The 22825-nt window shown below is 32.3% G+C and overlaps 1 protein-coding gene and 1 long non-coding RNA gene across 2 annotated transcripts; one reads left to right on the forward strand and one right to left on the reverse strand.

Annotated features, from left to right (window-relative positions):
- Positions 1-801: 801 nt before the first annotated feature.
- Positions 802-1646, reverse strand: LOC107905785 (uncharacterized). Its single transcript, XR_001686603.2, has 2 exons — positions 1526-1646; positions 802-1079 (listed from the first exon to the last, which is right to left on the reverse strand). It is a non-coding gene; the product is annotated as an uncharacterized lncRNA (long non-coding RNA).
- Positions 1647-13911: 12265 nt separating this feature from the next.
- LOC107899965 (uncharacterized) lies at positions 13912-16280 on the forward strand. The gene is made up of 2 exons (XM_016825699.2): positions 13912-14643; positions 15272-16280. Exons 1-2 carry the CDS (start codon positions 14008-14010, stop codon positions 16028-16030), a joined length of 1395 nt encoding a protein of 464 aa, XP_016681188.1. The 5' UTR covers positions 13912-14007; the 3' UTR covers positions 16031-16280.
- The last annotated feature ends 6545 nt before the right edge of the window (positions 16281-22825 follow it).

Below are 22825 nucleotides of genomic sequence, written 5' to 3' on the forward strand. Positions count from 1 at the left end.
TTATGACCAATTATATGAAAAAATATCACTACTTGCTCCCTAATATTCACAGATTTAGTTGATTGTAATAAATTATTCCTACTAAGAATATCACACAAATTAAAAAAGGCAATCGATTTCATCCTTATCATATTAATACAATGTTGGTCACCACTATATAAAATACTATTAATATAATTTTCTCTTTCATAATCTCGATTCACACGAGGGTGAGAAGTAATTTCCTTCCTAGTTTTTAATTTTTTAATCCAAAGAGCCCCAAAAGCTAAAACTGAAGCCACGACTGCAGCAATTACATTTTGATGTTGACTACGATCTATCTACACAAAACAATGCCACACAAATATTTGATCACTACAAAAAAGGTAAAAGCTTTTCATAAGATCACATATATGAACAAAACTACCATGACTAAAGTGCATACATACATATATGAAAATTGATATCTAATACACTAGTAGCTCATGAAGATATTCAAAAGTCAAGACTTTAAAGATATATATTTATTAAAATAATTATAACGACTGAAATTAATTTTTATTAATTAAAAAAGTTGAAAAAAAAACCTTTAATAATGTCGAATTTTTATTAAATCTATGTTAGTATAGATTATTTTAGGTTAAATTATGGTTACTGTTTATTTATTATATTTAAATTTATGAATTAATAATTAATATTTATATTTTAATTTGATATTATTTTATTATTTTATTTTTATAATATCATTAATTCATGCTAAATGTTATTTTATTTTATTATTTTTATCTGATACTAATACAACTAGAATTCATGCTGCCCCAATAGCGAACTAGAAATCAATTAGCATACACCCAATGTAGAAGCCCAAATTTGCTGGGCCCATTGTCCAGAAAATACAAATAGCAACCCATCACAAAATTAAACCAACCCTAACCAAACCCAATTTAGCCCAACAGACTAAAACCCTAAGCCCAGCCCCAAACCTAAACAATTTTCAGCAAAAAAAAGAGAGGAGAAGAACCCTAGCCGCCGCCCCACCTTGGCCCGCCACCACCAGTTGTCTGCCACCAGCACACCCACTTGCCTCCACCACTCTATGCCTGCAAAAGAAGACAAAAAAGGATAGCAAAGAAAAACACCAAAAAATGAAATTCTTTGTATTTTTTTTTTTGGATTTTGGGCTATATAAAAGCCCTATGGTCATTGTAAACTAGGAGGGGGGATTTTGATGTTTTTTGGAGATTTCAAAGGGAAGAATCGGTTGTATTTAAGGGGGATTTTTTTTTATTTTTTGCTATGAAAACAAAAGATTTTCTTTCAATATTAACAGATTCAATACAAGAACCATTCGAAAATATATATACTATCAGGGGCTCTAACACCAAATCGAAGAATCAAATCTAAAACCTAAGGTGACTCTTTCTTTTTTTTTCTTTACTGTTTTGAGTTTATTTTCTACATAAAAATACTAAAAAATATAAAACATAAAAATATATGCATTATTAAGCAAAAAAAAAGAGAAAAGAAAAAAAATATATTTTTTTACCTTTTCCGGCCACCGCACGCGGTGGCCGTCCGGTGACCGGCCCCCTTGGCCGGATTTCCCTTTCCCCCTCCCTTCTCTCTCCCTTCTCTCTTCCCTCTCTCTCTTCTTTTTTTTCTTTCCCTCTCCCAAATGATTTTTTTTGGCTATTTTAGGCCTTTATATAGCCCTCCAAAACGACGTCGTTTTGGGGGCTACACTTAAGCCTCAAAACGACGTCGTTTTGACCATTGCCCGACCCATCCGACCCGACCCGCTAGAGGATCCGCGTGTTTTCGTTCGAATGGGATATTTATGCGCGCAGTCCTTCCACTTTTTCAAGGTTTTGCAATTAAGTCATTTTTCTTGTTTCCAATTTGGCCCCATAATTTCTCGCGCTTTTCGATTTAGTCCCCGCTAATGTGCTGTGTTTTAATGGAATGGAATAATTGTTGTTTCGGTCCCCCTATGTTTTGTGCGCGCTCAAATAAGCCCATTTCTCTTTATTTCCTTTCACATTTGCCCCACAACTTTGTTTTTAATTCAATTTTAGTCCTTTTTTCGTTTATTTTTATATCTCTATTAAATATCCTTGTTATTTTTATATTATTAGTACTATTAGTATCACTATTATTATTATTATGTATTAGTATATATTTTTATTATGTACGTGTATACATATATATATATATATTTTCATATTTAATATTTTTATTCTAATATTTTATTATAATTTATATATATACATGTACATATTCTTTATTTATTTTAAGTATATATTTTTATATTTCATATTTTCTACAGGCATATATATACTTATATATTTACATATTTTAATTCATATACTTATAAATGTATGTACATACTTACGTTATTTTATTTTTATAATATACATATTTATATTTTTTTGTCTTTATGTAATATATATACATACATGCGCATGTTATTTATATATATGTAATTATGTTTTCATATTTTATAATTCTTGTACATACACATATATATATATATGTATAGACATACATATTTTCATTATATATATATACCTACATAGTTTTTTTTTGTATTTTAAATCTTTTAAAATTCATACATGCATTTTTAAAACTTTTATAATTTTATTCATTTCTTTATTATTATTGTTTTACTTTATGTTTATCTATTTATTTATGTGTCCATTATTATTATTTTTTTTAAAAAATGTTTTAGTTTTTTTTTATTTTGTTTATTTATTTGTTATTGTATATAATTGATTTTTTATATATTTATTTTTGTTATCTTCGCTCGTATTATTTTTACTCGCATTATCGTAATTGATATTCCGTCACATCAATTTTTACCCGAATTCGTAAAAAAGGAAAATTTTGGAAACAAAAGCAATACTCGATACTTGGGATCTTCGAGAGAATTGGGCCCTAACGTGCTGGGTTCTAATTTTCTGTTGAATCTAAATGCTCGAGAATGCTCTTTAATAAAAAACATAAATAAAAACTCATTATCGGGATTTCAATATGTTGTGTCCTAACGCATTGGATATGACACGTGGTTTTCTCGATATGAGGATTTTTCGAAAATAAAGGCAATATTCCGTATTTAGAAATTTCGAGAAAATCGTGTCCTAACTTACTGAGATTCGATTTTTCTCGTTGATTTTAAGAAATCGAATATCCTTTTAAAATTAAAATAAATGAGGTTTAAATAAAAAAATAAAAGGAAAGCTTACTCTCAAAAAATACAAGGTGTCGTGTCCTAACTTACTGGATGTGACATCTTGTTAATTCGAGATAAGAAGGCATTTTTCATTTTGACTTATCCAAGTAATTTTTTTTTAAAAAAATAACGCAATATAAAGAAGGATCTTATTTTTAAATTCTTTTCGAGTTTTTAATTTTCGACATAAAGACATTAAATAATCAACTAAGGTACCAATTTTGGGCGTGTCGAGGGTGCTAATCCTTCCTCATGCGTAACCGACTCCCGAACCTTTTTTCTGAATTTCGTAGACCAAAATCGTTGTTTTCATAAAATTAAATCATTTATTAAAAACAACCACTTTTTGAGGTGACCCGATCACACCTCATCAAAAAAAGGATTGGTGGCGACTCCCGTTTTCATTCTTTTTTTCAAAATCCAAGTCGACCCCGTTTTATCAAAAAAATGGTGTCAACACCCAATATCAGTCTCTGATCAATACACGAGAGTTCTCAATACTATAGTGAATATGAAAATCTCAACACAAAAAAAATCAAAGAAAAGCTCGAAATAAATAGTTAGAGAAAGATGATTCAATCTTCTAGCATTCTAATTGCACACCTCTCAAAGAGAATGAACATCCTATAAATAGAGCCAATAGCAAGAGAAAAAGAACTTGATAAGTTTTGCTAAATAATTAATAAGTCTGCTATACCAATGCTTCAAATTTGAAGTCGTCAACCGATAATGATAAAGCAACAATCATTATTCAATAAACTGCTCATGATCAATCCTCCATTTGGCTAAGGAGATAATGAAAGAGTTGAACTGTTGAAGTTTCCTATATCTAGATAACCGACCGAGTGACCCATAACATTGTTTTGTCAAAAGATGCCAACAAAACCTTTCAATCTAAGAAACTGAAAACACCATACTAATCAAACAACAATATTATATGTGCTGCTTTTTAGTTATAAGTTCAATTTCTCAAACTTAGATATTTATCTCGAACTTGAATCAAATATACAAGAATCAGATAAGCACAGTTTAAACTCCTAATGTGTTGTTCGTACATTGCATTTTGCAAAAAGCTTGCACATGCTTTATAGGATCAATTTGCATATTTTCACAGCTCACACATTACATAGCTTGCACATTACACAACTCGCACATCATTGTAGCTCACACATTACACAGCTCACACATCACTATGACTCGCAAATTACACAGCTCACACATCATTACGACTCGCACATTGATATATACATATACTAAATCAGTTGACATATAAAATCTTACTAAATCGGGTAGCACATAATTACTTACATAAGATTCGCACATAAGTACCTTTCAAGTCGATTTACTCAAGCATTACAAGGACAATTAGCACATATTTTGCCAAAGCAGTTTACATGTAACACCCCCTAACCCCAAATCGTCGCCGGAATGAGGTTATGAGGCATTACCGGACATATCAGACAACTTACGAATAATTTACAATTAATATAACTTTCATAGTATAATTAAGTCCCTATCTTGGACTCTCGAAGTTCAAACACGTATTAAAAGTAGAATGGGACTTGTTCAAGTATTCCAAAATTTTTTTTTATAAAAAAATTTGCCAGCATTTCTACTTATTTTTACCTAAACCTCCTGCAAATTCAAACCAAAATCACCAACACCAATGTTTCACATTCATATAACTAATATTTATATCATTAACATAATTTTAACTTAATAACTATCATAGCATCATTCAAAATTGATTATAAACTTCATTCATTTAACAACTTAATGTTCATGTATCAAAATATCATGTACTTTCCTTACCATTTCATTTAACCATCTAAATCTTATAATTCATCATTCACTACTCAAAGTAATATACATATTCAAGTGACTAAACAACACCTATGTACATGCCACATTTACCCAAAAGAAAAATATACATCACCAAGTTTGTGTTGGAGTCAAGATTGTTCAGGATGCTGAGCCGGGACACTTGACTTCTACTAACCTGCGCACGGAAACAACCGTACACTGAGTATGGATATACTCAGTGGTATTACTATAAATCTGAGTCTGATTTGATAATACCAACTCTTATGGAGCGAGAAGAAAGAGAAGAAGCAAGAGAATGGTCTGCTAAGAGAGACGAAATTGCACAAACTATATGGACTGATTATATGGCTAGAAATATTAGGTAGGTTTAGGTCTTAGGTTTGTTGTTTCTATGTTATGTATGTTTTAGTATTAAAATTGTTCTTTTTTTTATTAATGTTTGTTGGATAATGATATTAAAATTTTAGTTTGTTGGATTTTGAAATTATTATGTCTTGAATTTGTTAGATATTGATTATGTTAAGCTTGTTAGATATTGAATTTATTATGTTTTAAGCTTGTTGGATATCGAAATGATTGACAATGACAATTATTAATGTAGAATGGGTAAGGGCAACAAAGAAGGGACCTCCAAGCGATTCAGGTGGACAAAACCGATGGAACATGTTTTTCTTGAAATTCTAGCAGAGAAGGCCCAGAAAGGAAATAAGCCTTCTAATACTTTCAAAATAGTTTCTATTAAATGAGTTGTCGAAGCTATTTTTGAAAGATTCCAAGTCCAATGCGATGCGAAGCATGTGGAAAATCATTTGACGACTGTAAAAAACCAATGGCAAATTATATGCAAAATTCGAGGTGAAAGTGGTTTTGGATGGGATGATAACATGAAAATGATCACACGTGATAGAGCGACATATGATGCAGCAGTGATAGTAATATAATATATGTTAAGTATATTTCAGTTGTTTTATACTTGTTATTCTAATTGTGTATAATATCCAACAGGCACACAAGAAGTATGAACCATTTTTGAATAAAAGTATTGATCATTATGATGAAATGGCTTTGGTTGTTGGCAAAGATATGGCAATAGGGAGTTTTGCCAGAACATTTGTTGACATAGATTTGGATGATGGTAACCAAGATTCAGTGCCTCTAGATTGCTACAATGAAGAGGATGAAGAGGTAAGAACAAATGTATCTGCATCTGGCACATCCAAACGTAAAAGAAAAAATGTTCAAGAAAGTGTCGTTGATGAACAAGTTAAATTCGTGGGTGAACAACTTGGCAAAATTGCTAATGCTTTGGAACAATTTAGTGCGGATAAGACACCACAGCTTTACGAACAAGTGATGTCGATGGAGGAAGAAGGATTTCATAATGACTTCTTGTGTTCTGTGTTTGATTATCTAGTGAGTCATGAATCCGAGACCAAAGCTTTTTTAGTTAAAAATAAGAAGCATAAAAAAATTTGGCTTCAAAAATTTTCTCAAGGTTGAAGATATTGATACTTTTATGTGGTGTAATATTTAGTTATGCACTTGGACAATGTTATTATTATGTGGTGTACTACTAATTATGCATTTGGATAATATTATTAATTTCTAGTATTAATTGTGGTGTGGAAGCTAATTTATAATTATTCAATCCTTGTTTTTTATTTTTTTAACACAATTACAAATAATTTATTTGACTTAATTTGGTTGTTTTCAATTTATGAAGGTTAATATTGTAGCTTAATAATTGAGTATTATTATATATTTAATTTAATTTATTTATTTATAAATAAATCATTGCAATATATGTAAAAACAATTTAAAATATAAAAATTTATTAATATGTATATAAATTTATTAATATATGTAAAATAACTTTTATGGAAAATATTTTCAGGAAATCTGCCAAACAACAGAAAATATTTTACACAGCTTCATCCAAACACCAGAAAATATTTCAGTAAATCATTTTCCAGAAAAGTAAATCATTTTTCGGAAAACATTTTACTGGCAAAGAAACAGACCCTTTGTGTCTTGTATTAGTAAGCTTTTGACTCGTGAGGTGAATATTTATCCTCTTTATCTGAGATGTCGTCAAGCTAATAAAAATTTCAATTACATTTTTATACATTGTCCTTTCACGTTTGTTGATGTCGATTAATAAGCTTGTTATAGGACTTTGGCTAATCAAAAAGATGACAGGAGGAGGCATGTTTCGGGAGTGTTATGGGAAATTTGGCACAACAGGAATGTGACGATTTGGAAACAAAGGTTATGACGACAGATCAACTTGTGCAACATGTGGATGAATTTATGCAATGTTGGTTAGGAGCAAATTGGAGTGAAGTTGGTTCACAACTCTCAAACTATCACGTGTACGTCGGTAGAGGCAGGGAATGTTTGTTAGTGGAAGCTGGACGTGGGAAAGCATAAATGCAATGTTGATGGCTCTGATAGTGGGTATATGGGATGGGCAATAGTTGTGCTAAATGATACATGTGATTTTGTGCTGTGTATTTCTAGTTTTATGAAGAGCACCTTAATCCCTTTCGGTAGAAAAATTCTTACCTGACTCAAGACTTTGCATTTAGATAAATATTGTAACGGAGACTAATAGTTAATTTTATAATTATTTAAACTACTTTTATATATAATTATTTTACTTCATAAATCCTAAATTCATAATTCATTTTTCTCATACTAACTCAATTCATAATTTAGTTCATACATTCTTTCTCGTACTTTTCAATAGTGCTAAAACAAATAATCTCATTTTCAAAATTTCATTTCAATTATTTACCCTATTAACAAAGCTCGGACTATGACAGATACGCAGATTTTCACCCGAACACACCAGAATGTCCAACCCAAACACACCCAGAATATTTTAAATCCTCCATAATACACCAGTAAGGCATTAAGTGCCTCTTCGAATAAATCGAAGTATATAATAACAGAAACATCTTCTCGGCCGAACTACAATCTCCTCATTACATCACAAATCCAATGGCATGCCATTTGTATCAAATCTAGTCCGACAAGTTAATAGGGTATTATTTTACTTTTTCTAATTTCAATTTAATTTACACAAAAATTTTCAACACTCATTCAATTCAAATATCTATTATCTTAATTCATATACAAATTAATTTTCACACAAGTGTATACCATCAACACCATACAATTGTCACCATTTATTTATTTTTCAATCAATACACTTTTCAAATAATCACATACTTACCTCAAGTCTTACTTACCATACATAACAATTAAAATTTCAGCAATCAATAATAATTAAAATTTGAATTATAGTAATACACACCGTAATTCTCCCGTTTTAGTCCTCAATGACTTTCTCCTTTTCTTTCGATGCTGACGTTTCAGGTTCTTTGTTGGCTACGAAAATAATAGTAATTTATATTATTATTTACAGCATTATTATAATAAATAATTAAATTTCTAAACAATTCCTACCTTATTCCCAATTTAATCCTAACTAAACTTAATTATTTTCTTAATCCAATTCACTCTCTTTTTCTATTCAAATTTTGTCTAAACTTATATTTAACTATAAAATTTCCAGCATATTTCCCTAATTTCGAAATTTCTTCAATTTAGTCCCTTCAACATAAAACTTATAGCCTAGTTTACAATTTAATCCCTTAATCAGTTCTAACTTAGAATTCATTCAATTAAATCCCTAATTCCATAATTTATCCAACATGAACCATATTTGGAAACATATAAACTCTTGAATTATGAACTTAATTTCATCAAAACTTGTTTTAAAGCTTCTAAAATATCAAAATTAAGAGAAAAGTACTTAATTAAGCTTACAAATTAAACTTGAAGCTTTAAAATCTCAATTTCCCTTTTTATTTTCTTTCCCTTTTTCTTCCCCTATTTTCGTTTTGTTCCCTGCTTCGTTTCTGTTTCTTTTGTTTTGTTTCTTTGTTTCCTTAATTCTTTTTATGCTTTATTATTTTATTAACATAATATAATATTAATATAATATATTAAAATATCTTTTACTTTAATATTAAGTAAATTAATAATTATATAACAAGTGTACATATTTATATTATTACAAATGTCATTATCTAATTTGCTTATCAAATAAAAATCTCATTATTTAATTAATACAATTAATAATTATAAAATATCTTTATACTTAAATTATAAGTAATTAAATATTTAAATTACAATTGTACCAATACAATTCTTACACATGTATATTTTATTACCATACAATTGTCTTCTATTTAATTTATTTAATAATAATGCTAATAATAATAATCTAATATAAAACCATAATGTTAATTAATAATTATAATAATTTAATATAAAACCATAATAATAATCATTATAATATATAAAACCTAAAAAAATCTTTGATTTTATTTTACCAATATGTCGCCTCATTTGTAGTCAATGGCTTAATTGCCATTTTAATTCTTTTTATTTTCTATTGCTTTATAATTAAACTTTTACCCTTTATTCAATTTAATCCTTTTTATTACTTACTCTAAATTAAGCTAAATTCACCTAATTAGATCCTAATTAGACACACCACTAGGCTCATAAATATTTTTAATAATTATTTTCGAACTTATTTCACTAAGACGGAGGCCCTATAACTCACTTTTCCGGTACCCGTGAATTTCGGGTTATTACATTACACATACCTTATAGTAGCTATCCACACATGCTTTGCAAAGACAATGCATAAATAATTTACAGTTACACATGACTACCCTACATAGTAATCTGATTCACAAAGAAAATTTCACAGTAATCTGATTCACAGCACATACCATCGAATCGGCAGCAGAAAAATCTAACAAAAATTCCATTCAAAAACAGAAGAATTACCTGAAACAACAACAGAATCTTGACGAACAGCAACAAGAAGGTGAATCTGAAGAAAGATCAAAAGAAAAAAAAAACCGGTTAAAATTTCAGGCATAAAATCGGCTAAAGAAACAAAGAAGGCATAAAATTTCAGGCTTGACTCCAGACACAGGCTAATTACAGCAAATGATGTATTGTAGTATCCTACCAAATGATATTTTATTCGTAGTTTATTAAATTTCATTATATTGTAGTATCCATCTATCCCAATACAAAAAACACAGGTCAACATTGGCAAAGGTAAAAAATATTGACAGAAAAACACACAAGTGGTATGGAGAAGAGTCAAATTTGTTGAACATCAGTGTCATTTTCTAAGGTGGTCCAATGGAGTTTTGTTCTCTCACATGGACTAGTGTGATTCCTAAAATACATACATCACATGGAAATACAACCAGCACAAGTAAATTATTATATCAATGTTTCTAGTAACTCATGATCAAACAACCCAATTCGTTCATTCATTCATTAAAAAAAGACAAAAGCCAGGGGCAACATTTCAGCTTTCTATTCATATTATATATTACAGACATCATCCATCCTTGTCCTCATATGCAACATTAAACAGAGGAAAATTAAAGAAAGAGAAATTAAGAGCAACAGAATGTGATCACTGAATCTGTTTAAGTTGAGCGACGAGTAGTAAGTATGTATATATATACATTTACATGAAGCAGTCAGTAAATTATTTTATCTCAAATCCACAGGAAAGATGAGAATTTTTTTTTTGGGGTTTATTAAGATTAAGCAAAACTAGCCTCTCAGGGTTATTTTATGAAGCTTTTGGAACTGTGGATACAGTTCTTGTACTTCAAATCTTACCAAAATAAAACCCCCTGAAAATTCCCCCAAAAAATGGTAACTAAAAAAGAGAAACCATTAGATTTGAGAAAGGGTAGAGCTTTACCTTAAGCCAAGACCCGAAAAAAAAGCTTTATGCAGGAAGAGAAAAATGCCTGCAAGAGAGAGAGATTGCATGAGAAAGAGAGAAAGAGAGGGAGAAAGGAAACAAAATACCAGCAGCAAGAGAACGGAAATTGAACAGCAGCAAGAGAAGGGGCCTTACCTGGATGAAGGAGAAGCACGGGAAAATGTCTTACAGAAATTGAAACGGTAAGACATTTTCCCAAAATGTAAGGGATTTTACGCATGGTTTGGAAAATATTTTCCAAATGGAAAAGGTTTTCAGGCTACCAAACACTGGAAAATGAAATACAACCAAACAAACACACCCAAAATCTCACAATAATCTTTATAAAAATTCTTTAATCTTTGATGGAAGAACCTCATTCCAAAGGGATTAACAAAGACTATTGACATGAAAATTTGAAATGTTGATGAACAAACGGAGAGTTACTCAATGACCCGATAATTTCTTGATCCTACTTAAATTTAATACTCCACTATCAATATACAAAATAACAATTACATTGCTATATTATGACTCAATATTAAATTTTATTATATATATTCCACTTTTTTGGATAAAAGTTTAAAAATCAATCAAATAATTAATATTAAATTATGACAAACTTATAATGTGAATTGACATAGTAAAGTTAATTTAATAAAGACTATAACGTTTTGGGTTTAAATCTTATTATTCTAATAATATGGATATATATTTTTAGATTTTTTAAAAATACAAAAAATAAATTACTTTTCTTAAAATAATATTTACAACTAAATTAAAATTTGATTAATAAGTGAGGCTAATAAGCGACATAAGAAGATAAATTATTATAGTTTTATATAAAGGAGGTCATCATCTAAAAAAGAATTGAAGAATGAGAACATATAAAGGGTGGGATTCCTTGAAAATTGAAATCTAACTCCTTAGATAAGCTCATGTTTACGTAAACAAGTAGAATTTTTCTATTTCTAAATAAAATTTCCATGAACAAAAAAGAAAAGGAAAACCATTATTGGCAATTTGGACAGGGATAAGACAATAAATCAAATCAAATAAAGAAAAGTTAGGTTTTTGGGTGCAAATCTTGAAGCTCACGTTGCTTTAGTGGGGCACAAGAAATCAATCAACCAAAGCTACTTGCATTAAAAGTTTGTAGTAGTGGTAGTGGAATTCCCCATAAAATGTTAGGTATGTTTGTACGAAGTGACCTCATTTATTAGAAGTATTTTTTTTAAATATAATATTTTTTTAATTCTTAAATAAGATGATAATGTACTTTAACGTAATTGAGTATAAATCCTATTGTATTGATAATAATATTAATATTAATTGAATTAAGATTCAATCAACATAGGAAGCATCTTCTATAACAACATATTAAATTTTATATTTTATTTTACTTTCATAATGAGTTTCTAATTAGATCTTTTATGACTTTTTTTTATTTACAACAACTATAAATTATAAAATACCTCTTTTTTAAATTTTAGTGAAATTAATTATATTTATAAGTAAAATAAAAATAATAAAATTAAGTTAAAGATATTATATCACTATAATATTTTAATTTTATATTGAAAATTTACTAATTGTATTTTACTAGTGAAGGTAATATTTAATCAACAGAATTATATTAGTAAATTTTATTAAAAATATAATTTAAATCTCGGTATTTAATAATAATATTAACATATTATACTTTTCTTAAGTTGAAAATTATAAAAAAAATAATTTTCAAATACAATATAAATCTCATATGTTATTATAATAAATATACAACGATCACATTTCAATAAGAGCCAAAATATTGAAGAAGAAATAGAATAGTTCAAGGCAGAACCAAAGGGGTAGGCAAGGCTCGATTCCCTTAAAATAGAAATATTCACATTTAGTCTTTTTAAAATTTTAAATTAGTATATAGTAAAATTATATTTTGATCTTCTAAAAAAATAAAAAAAATAATTTAATACTTTAAAATGATAAAATTTTACTTTTATTATCATTAAAAAAAACAATTTAATTCTGATTCCTTTAACAAATTTTCTAACTTCAAATAATTACTGTTTCAGCAAACCTATTTATTATTCATGTAGTTGTGAGAAAAATAATCATATTAGTGGGAAGCTTAGTTCAACATATTTTAGGATATTATTCCCAATTTAATTTTAGCTCTTTCTACTACTTATTGTCTTATTTTGATGATAAAGATTCCAATCACCCTTTAAAACCTGTGGATTGTGTTGTCTTATCGGGATGTCTCTTCGATGTTCTTTAGCATGTATGTAGTCAATGTAGGATGATATTTTATTTATCTTCATGCATTTGATCATATTTATAGTTGTGTTTTTTTTCTTGATTTATTAAATATTTTATTTTATTACTGTGAGGAATATATTATAATTAATTTATAAACATAATTTTGCATAATTAATCCTCATATAATATTATAAAAACTAAAATATATTTTAATTTGAGAATCATACATGATTTACATAAAAAGAAGTCTAAATATAATATTTCAAAATTCTAAAAGTACCGTATTGTATTTTTTAGGCATGATATTAAATTTATCTTTTAATTTTATATTTTCTGTTAATTTGATCATTATTCTATTTTTAAGCTAAATTTAACAATTAGTCATTCAAAAAGAGTCAAATAGTAGTCTATGTGTACTTTATACTAACACAATATTGTTTTATAAAATATTCAAAAAATAAAATTTTAAATATTAAAAAATTCAATAAAATTGACATGAAGTACTCATAGAGTGCCATGTCTAAAAAATTAATATTTTAATTTATATTTTCATTTAAAAAATAATAATTTGACTCTTTTTAAAAGATTTATGATTAAATTGATTCTTATTAAAAGGCTGAGGGTCAAATTTATCTATAAAAAAAAAGAGTCAAATTGATAAAAATATAAATACTAATGACTAAATTTATTATTATACCTATTTTTAAAGAAAATTTGCTGGGATTATTTTTCTAGCCCATTCTAATTGGGCCTGCTAAGTTAACGTGTGTGTATAATGACACGTGCTAAGGCCTATTCATATCGACACCTAAAATTTGAAAAGCACTTTCCCTCTCAAAAACCCCCGAACATGAGGTGATTAGACGGGAAAAACGAAAGCCGACCTAGTGTTCGTGAAATGCTAACTAGAAATTCCGTTCCTAGAACCCCACAACCCATTGCCATGCGCAGATCTGCAAGGCTTCTCAACCAAAAAACTCCCATTAAGTCAGAGGCCAATTCCAAGGAAAGTACTGCTAGCTCTGCAGTTAAACTTTCCAAGAAACCCATACAATCAAGTCATGGTTCCACAAATCGTGATAGGTCAACGCCTCAGTTGCGAAGGTCTCAAAGAACGAGCACTGTTTCAAGTGAGATATCAAGAAATTGTTCAAATTCAACGCCTGGGTTGCGAAAATCTCCAAGATTGAGCAGTGGGTCTTTGTCTAACAAGCCCGAGGATAGAAAATTTGTCGAGACAAAGAATGATGGATCTAAGGAGAACGAGAGTATAAAGGAGGGATCGTTGGATGAAAAGGAAAGGGAAGCTTCTGTTGGATTGAAAGTGACTACAGTGGACAGGAAAGAAAGTGAAAGAAGAGAAGTTCGTGAAAGAAATGAAGTTGTTGGAGTTAAGAGAAAGAGAAAGAGGAAGCCTGACAATAGAGAGGATACAGTTATTCAGGGGTGGACAAGGGAGCAAGAATTGGCTCTGCAAAGAGCCTATTTTTCAGCCAAGCCAACGGCTAATTTTTGGAAGAAAGTTTCAAAGCTGGTATCTTTTCCATTCCTTTGATATCTGGGTTTAAATTTCATGGATTTTTTTTTCTTATCATAATGGTATAGATTTGATGTGCTTATTTTGTGGTTATTCAAATTCAAGCTAAAGCCTATGGATATCTATGCCGTGTTTGTCCTAGATATATGGTGAAGTTTGGACATACAAGTTGCTTATATGTTTTATGTGTTTTCTAGTTGCTGAAAACCTGAATATTACTTTATCATTCATGAAAATGCATATTATTAGGAACTTGGGATGTTTCTGATTTTGCTATGTCTCACACATAATTCAGCTTACAGTACCACTACCAGCCTAGTTCTACAACTAGAGCTTTGAACAAGGGGGTTTGTGGGATTAGTCATCATTGAAAACAACAATTTTTTAACAAACGAAGGAAAATTAATTATAGATTTACAGCAATTAACCTTGTGAAACTAGACGAGTGAGTTATACTGCATTCAGTATTGTTAGATGTGAATGCTGCGCATTTCGCTATCAGTTGTGTTTAGATGTGTATGACTATTCATGATTTACTCTTATGTGAAGACTTTCTGCTGATTTGTTTCGGTGTCAAATATGGCCTTGCATTTGCTCTGATAATTTAACTCCGACTCTATCTCAGGTGCCAGGAAAATCTGCCCAGGATTGCTTTGATAGAATCCATTCCAACCATTTAACTCCAACTCAGCCTGAGCCTCGATCGAGGGCAAATGTAACAAACTTGTCGCCTATCGAACATTTGTCATTCTCCGCAAGCAAATTGCTAGAGTCCTCTGCACCAAGGAATAAAAGCTCAGGTCGCGGTAAACAGAAAAGCTTTCTCGTACAGAAAAAAACAGTGCGACATTTGTTGCGAAAGCATCATCTTGTGGACGAATGTGATGAAGCGGATCTGTTCTCCATTCTTGAGCCCAACACAAGTCCAACCATGCGTGGTGTACCGAAAGTTATGGTTTGTACCCCGAAAAAATTATTAGAAAAACAGGGATTTGTCCACAAGTGTCATGAGAGATCTTCTTCGGGTCGTAAGAAGCACCATTCGAGACTTGGTAACTCAGGTACTGGAGCCCTTGTTAGTCCCCCAGTGTTGAAGCAGATTAAAAATAAGGCTTTACATGAGAAGTACATCGACCAGCTACATACCCGGGAGGCTAAGAGAAAAGCTGAACGTACACAAGTTGAAAAAGCAGTACTTGGAAAGGAGAACAGAGGATATGTTCAAATCCAAGTAGACAAGGTTAAAGCAGCAAAAAATGCATTAGTTTCTGATGCAAGATATGTTATTAACCAGATGCAACAACTGCAGACCACTAGTGTTGACAACTCTTTGGAGTTGGATGACATCGATGATGATGAGGACGAGGATGATGTTAAGCTATAACATTTTGATTTTGATTTTGTATGGTAATCTACTATAACTAGAATGCTAATTGTGTCATTTGTAGGTGCTGACTCTTGATCATGTTGTTTAATGAACTTGTAGTTTAGCAAATTGGAACATAGTAATTTATTTCCTCATTCAAGTAATAAAAAGGAGGAGGTTGATTTCAAATTGTAAACTTTTAGGTTAATATATTTATAACCATGTAAGTCTCAGTGAGTATTGGTTTATGGATTTGATATTTGGAGAACCATGCTTTATGTCCATGTTGAAATATATTAGAAATATACAAGTATCGAACACCAATAATTTTTGGAAAGTGGTATTGTCTGCTCATTTGCTTTGATTTGGTTCAACCATGGAACTTGTGTTAAGTAGGATCCTGGGGCTTGACAAAAAGTATAATGCATGGGAACGCATGGAAATACCCGTGATGAAATTGGGTCCTACAAACAAAAATTCATGCATTGAATGAATACTTCAATGACAACTCTAATTTAAGTTTTATTTAACAGAATCTTTCAACATATAAATTAATATTTAAGTTTATTTACATCCTTATTTATGAGATAATTAACTATTTATCTCTTTAAAAAGCATCTGCTAAACGATGTACACCAATGCTTTTCAACTAACAAAGTGACTACTATTGGGTTGGCAACTTTACGGGAAACAAACTCACCAAACAAAACTGCTATTAAATTACATGTTGAACAACAAATTTGGAGGTACTGCCTTGTCCAAATATTAAATTTCTTGGAATGGAAAACAAGAATGAAGTGTGAATGTCAAATGAGCATAGTCAGTGGATAGGGGACAAGGGTCTCAATATCGACACAACAATCTCCTACTTAATTAATACTACTTTAAAAATGGTTGCATACTTGGGATTTAAAATTATATTTAAGAAAGTTAATATTTGAAAATTCAAGTTTTAATATAGGAATTTATGAAAGTACTGTTGTTTGTGTGTAATTCAGCTTTTTTAATTTCCCTTTAATCTAACTTAGTATATTATTGTGGTTTGAATTTTAAGGTATAATATTTTTTACTTTAAAAATGATTAGTGTAGATATAATTTTAAAAAAAATTAGTAAATTAACATAGCAATTAGAAACAAAAAAAGAAGAAGAAGAGTAAATTAACAACCTTTGAATTAAGTATATAAAATTATTAAAAATCACTAATAAATATGTATTTATATTCACAATATTATATATATATTATAGAATCACTGGGGCTTTAATTGTTGGGAAGAAACCGAACAACCGAAACAAAGCGAAAGCACAACCGGTGTTCTTTCTCTCCTTATAACTCCTGTAAAAATTATGGCAAGCACAATAGCACAAGATATGTTCTCTAGCAACCTTAATCAACCACAAATCAACTAATGCAACCACAACAAAAATAAATAGAGACACCGATATTTTTACGTGGAAAACCCCTTTAAATCAAGGGTAAAAAACCACGGGACTTTAGAGTCCGATAAAGAGCTCCACTATCATCAAATGTTCAACTACAAGATCACAATATCAAGCCTACAACAAGCATTCAACTCCGACAAGGCTAACAACATGTAATCTTTAGCAAAAGAGAGAAAAATGAGAGAACATCACCAAAAACGTAGCTGCTGAAAATGGGTATTTCCGACGCTACAAGACTCGGATGAAAAATCCGACCGTACAAAGTCAAGAACACCTTATCGCCTAGCTGCTGTCCAAAAATCAGCTCAATCGAACCACGGATGGACCTTCGATCGAAGAGTTGATCACTGCTGCACCAAGCTTGAAAATCTGATTTTTTTCTATTCTCTTTCTCTCTATTTTTTTTCTTTAGCTCTCTGCAGAAAAATTTCTGCCCACTCCCGTTAATAAGCCAAAAAATTGGCTTTTGACAAAACCAAAAGAAAAAGGAAGGCAAAACATTTGTGCCAGAAAATATGGGTTTCCCACATAGTGGGACCCATACCCAACAAATCTCCCCCTCCAACTATGTGGGGAATGCCTCCATGCCGGAGGTCAAACAACATGCTTCAAACTTTTCTCTTGGTAAGGCCTTCGTCAACATATCAGCACCATTATCATTAGTGTGTATCTTCTCAAGCTCTAACAGCTTAGCTTCAAGAACATCTCGTATCCAATGGTACCTCACATCAATATGCTTAGATCTAGCATGAAAAGTTGAGTTCTTACCAAGATGAATAGCACTCTGGCTATCACAGTACAGGACATACTTCTCCTGAGTAAAACCAAGCTCATGCACAAACTTCTTCATCCAAAGCATCTCCTTACACGCTTCGGTTGCTGCAATGAACTCTGATTCGGTGGTGGACAATGCAACACACTTTTGCAGTCTCGATTGCCATGCCACAGCTCCCCCTGCATAAGTGATTAAGTAACCTGAAGTAGATCTCCTCGAGTCAATGTCTCCGGCCATGTCTGAATCTGTATACCCAACAAGAACAGGTTTCTCATTGCCGAAACAAAGTTTCATGTTGGAAGTGCCACGAAGATATCTCATAATCCACTTCACTGCATTCCAATGCTCTCTGCCTGGATTAGAAAGAAACCGACTAACTGTACCAACGGCATAAGCCAAGTCTGGTCTCGTGCAAACCATTGCGTACATCAAACTACCCACGGCTAAAGAGTAAGGCATTTTCTGCATCTCTTCCTTCTCCTTTTCTGTGGAAGGACTATGCTTAACACTCAATCTAAAGTGCATAGCAAATGGAGTATTCACCGCTTTAGCTTTGTCCATACTAAACCTTTGAAGTACTTTCTCAATGTACCTCTCTTGTGATAACCATAATTTCTTGGCCTTTCTATCACGTGTCAGTCTTATGCCAAGAATTTGCTTTGCTGGCCCCAAATCCTTCATTGCAAAGGATTTACTCAACTCTTGTTTCAACTTCTCAATTCTAGAAGCATTCTGACCAACAATAAGCATATCATCAACATAGAGCAAAAGAATAATAAAATCATCACCAGAGAATCTCTTAACAAACACACAATGATCAGAAGTAGTCTTCTTGTAGCCTTGCTCCCCCATAACAGACTCAAACTTCTTGTACCATTGCCTTGGAGCTTGCTTCAAACCATACAAGCTCTTCTTCAATCTGCACACATAGTCCTCTTTCCCTTGTGCAACAAAACCCTCTGGCTGCTCCATGTAAAGCTCTTCTTCCAAGTCACCATGAAGAAAAGCAGTTTTCACATCCATTTGTTCAACCTCTAGGTCATAACAAGCTGCCAAACTCAGTATAGTTCTGATAGAGGACATCTTCACAACCGGAGAAAATATTTCTTCAAAATCAACCCCCTTTTTCTGAGTATAACCCTTGACGACCAATCTAGCTTTGTATCGTGGAGATGAAGACTTCTCTTCTTGCTTCAACCTGTAAACCCACCGATTCTTCAAAGCTCTTTTGCCCTTAGGCAGTTTCACCAATTCAAAAGTATGGTTCTCATGCAATGATTGAAGTTCGCCTTTCATCGCTTCAACCCACTGATCTTTGCATTCACTCTCCATAGCCTCTTCATAACATTCAGGTTCTCCCCCGTCAGTCAAAAGAACATATTCATCAGGAGAATACCTGACAGAAGATCGTCGATCTCTAGAAGACCTTCGAAGTGGAACTGCTGGTGGAGCTATAGGTGCTTGTTGTTGATCATTCACAACATCATCCATGGGAGTATCAAAGTCACCTATAGTCTGATGGTCACCACTAACATCACCATGCACATCATCCTGGATAGGATCTGGTGAAGAGTCTAGGGGAACCGGATTCACATCGATCAAGTCACCACTACCTTGTGAATCCACTTTCTCCGTCTTATCAATGTCATCAATGGTCTGATCCTCAATGAAGACAACATCTCTGCTTCTCACGAGTTTCTTCTGAACTGGATCATAGAGTCTATAACCAAACTCACCATCTAGACCATAACCAATAAAAATGCATTGTCGAGCCTTGGCATCCAACTTGGATCTTTCATCCTTTGGAACATGAACAAATGCTTTACAACCGAACACACGTAGGTGATCATATGACACGTCTTTACCAAACCAAACTCTATCTGGCACATCACCTTTCAAAGGAACACTAGGAGACAGATTTATCACATGTGTCACTGTATTCAAAGCTTCAGCCCAAAACGATCTTGGTAACTTTGCATCTGACAACAAACATCTGACTCTCTCAATCAATGTTCGGTTCATTCTTTCAGCTAACCCATTTAACTGTGGAGTCTTTGGTGGTGTTCTCTGATGTCTGATTCCCTGTCGCAGACAATACTCATGAAACGACCCTGTGTACTCGCCACCATTATCAGTACGAATGCACTTCAACTTCTTCCCAGTTTCCCTTTCAACTGATGCTTGAAACTGTTTAAACACCTCAAAGACTTGATTTTTAGACTTCAAAGTGTAAACCCATAGCTTTCTTGAACAATCATCAATGAAAGTCACAAAGTAAAGTGCACCACCATGTGATCTTACTTTTATCGGACCACAAACATCTGAATGGACCAACTCTAGCAACTCTGATTTCCTATGAGGAGGATGGCTTCTAAATGAAACTCTTTTCTGCTTTCCTGCTAGACAATGAGCACAATTCTTCAGTGTAGCATTCTTTAAACCTGAAAGTTGATTCTTCTTCGCTAAACAGTTAAGCCCCTTCTCACTCATGTGACTGAGTCGTTTATGCCACAACTCACTTGAGTTGTCATTCAGTGTCACATTCACCGTCTCTCGAGAAGTCAAAGCTTGCATCAAGTACAAATTTGAGCTCTTCTTTCCTCGAGCCACAACCAAGGAGCCTTTAGTCAGCTTCCACTGCCCTTCACTGAAGGTGTTACAGAATCCCTCATCATCAAGCTTTCCTGCAGAAATCAAATTCAAACGGACATCCGGTGCATGTCTGACATCCTTGAGAGTTAACTTTGTTCCGTTGTTACTTACCAAGCTAACATCTCCCATACCAATAACCGAAACCAAACCATCATTACCCATCTTCAATACCCCAAAATCACCAGGAGTATAAGATGTGAAGAATTCCTTCCTCGACGTGACATGAAGTGATGCACCAGTATCAATCACCCAACTAGTCTCGTCGTATGCTAGGTTGACCAAATTCTGATCACAAATAACTAACAAATCTTCACGAGTAACAGTAGTAACACGCTCGGATTTTTCATCGTCATTCCGGTCGTGTTTATCACCACCACTTTTGTTCTCTTTCTTCCACTTGAAGCAATATTTCTTGATATGGCCTTTCTTACCACAATGATGACACTCAAGATTCTTGTATCTCGATCTTGACTTGCTTCGGCTTTTATCTCTACCCTTTCCATCTTTGTCTCTGTTTCTCCCCCTGTTCTCGATAACCAACACCTCGGACTGTGATGTAGAACCCTGAGATCTTCTTCTAACCTCTTCATTCAACACACCACTCTTAGCCAAATCCAAAGTAATAATACCCTGTGGGGCAGAATTAATGAGTGAGACTCGAAAGGTCTCCCAAGAGTCTGGTAGAGTAGCAAGCAACCAAAGTCCTAAAATCTCGTCATCAAATTTGACACCCATACCAAGCAACTGATTCATCATACTCTGAAATTCACTAACATGGTCAGCTATAGACATTCCTTCTTTATATTTCAGCGCCATCATTTTCTTCAGCAAAAATAACTTGTTATTGCCCGACCTCGAAGCATACAAGCTTTCAAGCTTCTCCCACAATGTTCGAGCATGTGTCTCCTGATCAATGTGATTGTAAACATTTTCTTCAACAAATTGCCGAATAAAGCCACACACTTGTTGATGCTCAAATTCCCATTCTTCATCACTTTTCGAATCGGGTTTTTGAGTAGTAAAGACCGGAAGATGCAAAGCCTTCACAAACAACAAGTCCTTCATTTTATTCCGCCAAAGTTGATAATTTGTGCCATTCAACATAATCATCTTGCTCGTATTAATTTCCATAATTATCTGACACAATAACCAAGCTCTGGTACCAGTTTGTTGGGAAGAAACCGAACAACCGAAACAAAGCGAAAGCACAACCGGTGTTCTTTCTCTCCTTATAACTCCTGTAAAAATTATGGCAAGCACAATAGCACAAGATATGTTCTCTAGCAACCTTAATCAACCACAAATCAACTAATGCAACCACAACAAAAATAAATAGAGACACCGATATTTTTACGTGGAAAACCCCTTTAAATCAAGGGTAAAAAACCACGGGACTTTAGAGTCCGATAAAGAGCTCCACTATCATCAAATGTTCAACTACAAGATCACAATATCAAGCCTACAACAAGCATTCAACTCCGACAAGGCTAACAACATGTAATCTTTAGCAAAAGAGAGAAAAATGAGAGAACATCACCAAAAACGTAGCTGCTGAAAATGGGTATTTCCGACGCTACAAGACTCGGATGAAAAATCCGACCGTACAAAGTCAAGAACACCTTATCGCCTAGCTGCTGTCCAAAAATCAGCTCAATCGAACCACGGATGGACCTTCGATCGAAGAGTTGATCACTGCTGCACCAAGCTTGAAAATCTGATTTTTTTCTATTCTCTTTCTCTCTATTTTTTTTCTTTAGCTCTCTGCAGAAAAATTTCTGCCCACTCCCGTTAATAAGCCAAAAAATTGGCTTTTGACAAAACCAAAAGAAAAAGGAAGGTAAAACATTTGTGCCAGAAAATATGGGTTTCCCACATAGTGGGACCCATACCCAACATTAATATTTAAGTTAAAATAAACAAATATATCGTGTTAGAAATTAGAAT

The sequence above is a fragment of the Gossypium hirsutum genome, chromosome A11 (assembly GCF_007990345.1).
Source record: "Gossypium hirsutum isolate 1008001.06 chromosome A11, Gossypium_hirsutum_v2.1, whole genome shotgun sequence".
In the NCBI taxonomy this organism is placed as follows: Eukaryota; Viridiplantae; Streptophyta; class Magnoliopsida; order Malvales; family Malvaceae; genus Gossypium; species Gossypium hirsutum.

Coding starts and splice junctions, on each gene's coding strand:
- LOC107899965 (XM_016825699.2), top strand. CDS start 14,008: ATGCTAACTAGAAATTCCGTTCCTAGAACCCCACAACCCATTGCCATG. Junction 14,644..15,271: donor GGAAGAAAGTTTCAAAGCTG/GTATCTTTTCCA, acceptor ACTCTATCTCAG/GTGCCAGGAAAATCTGCCCA.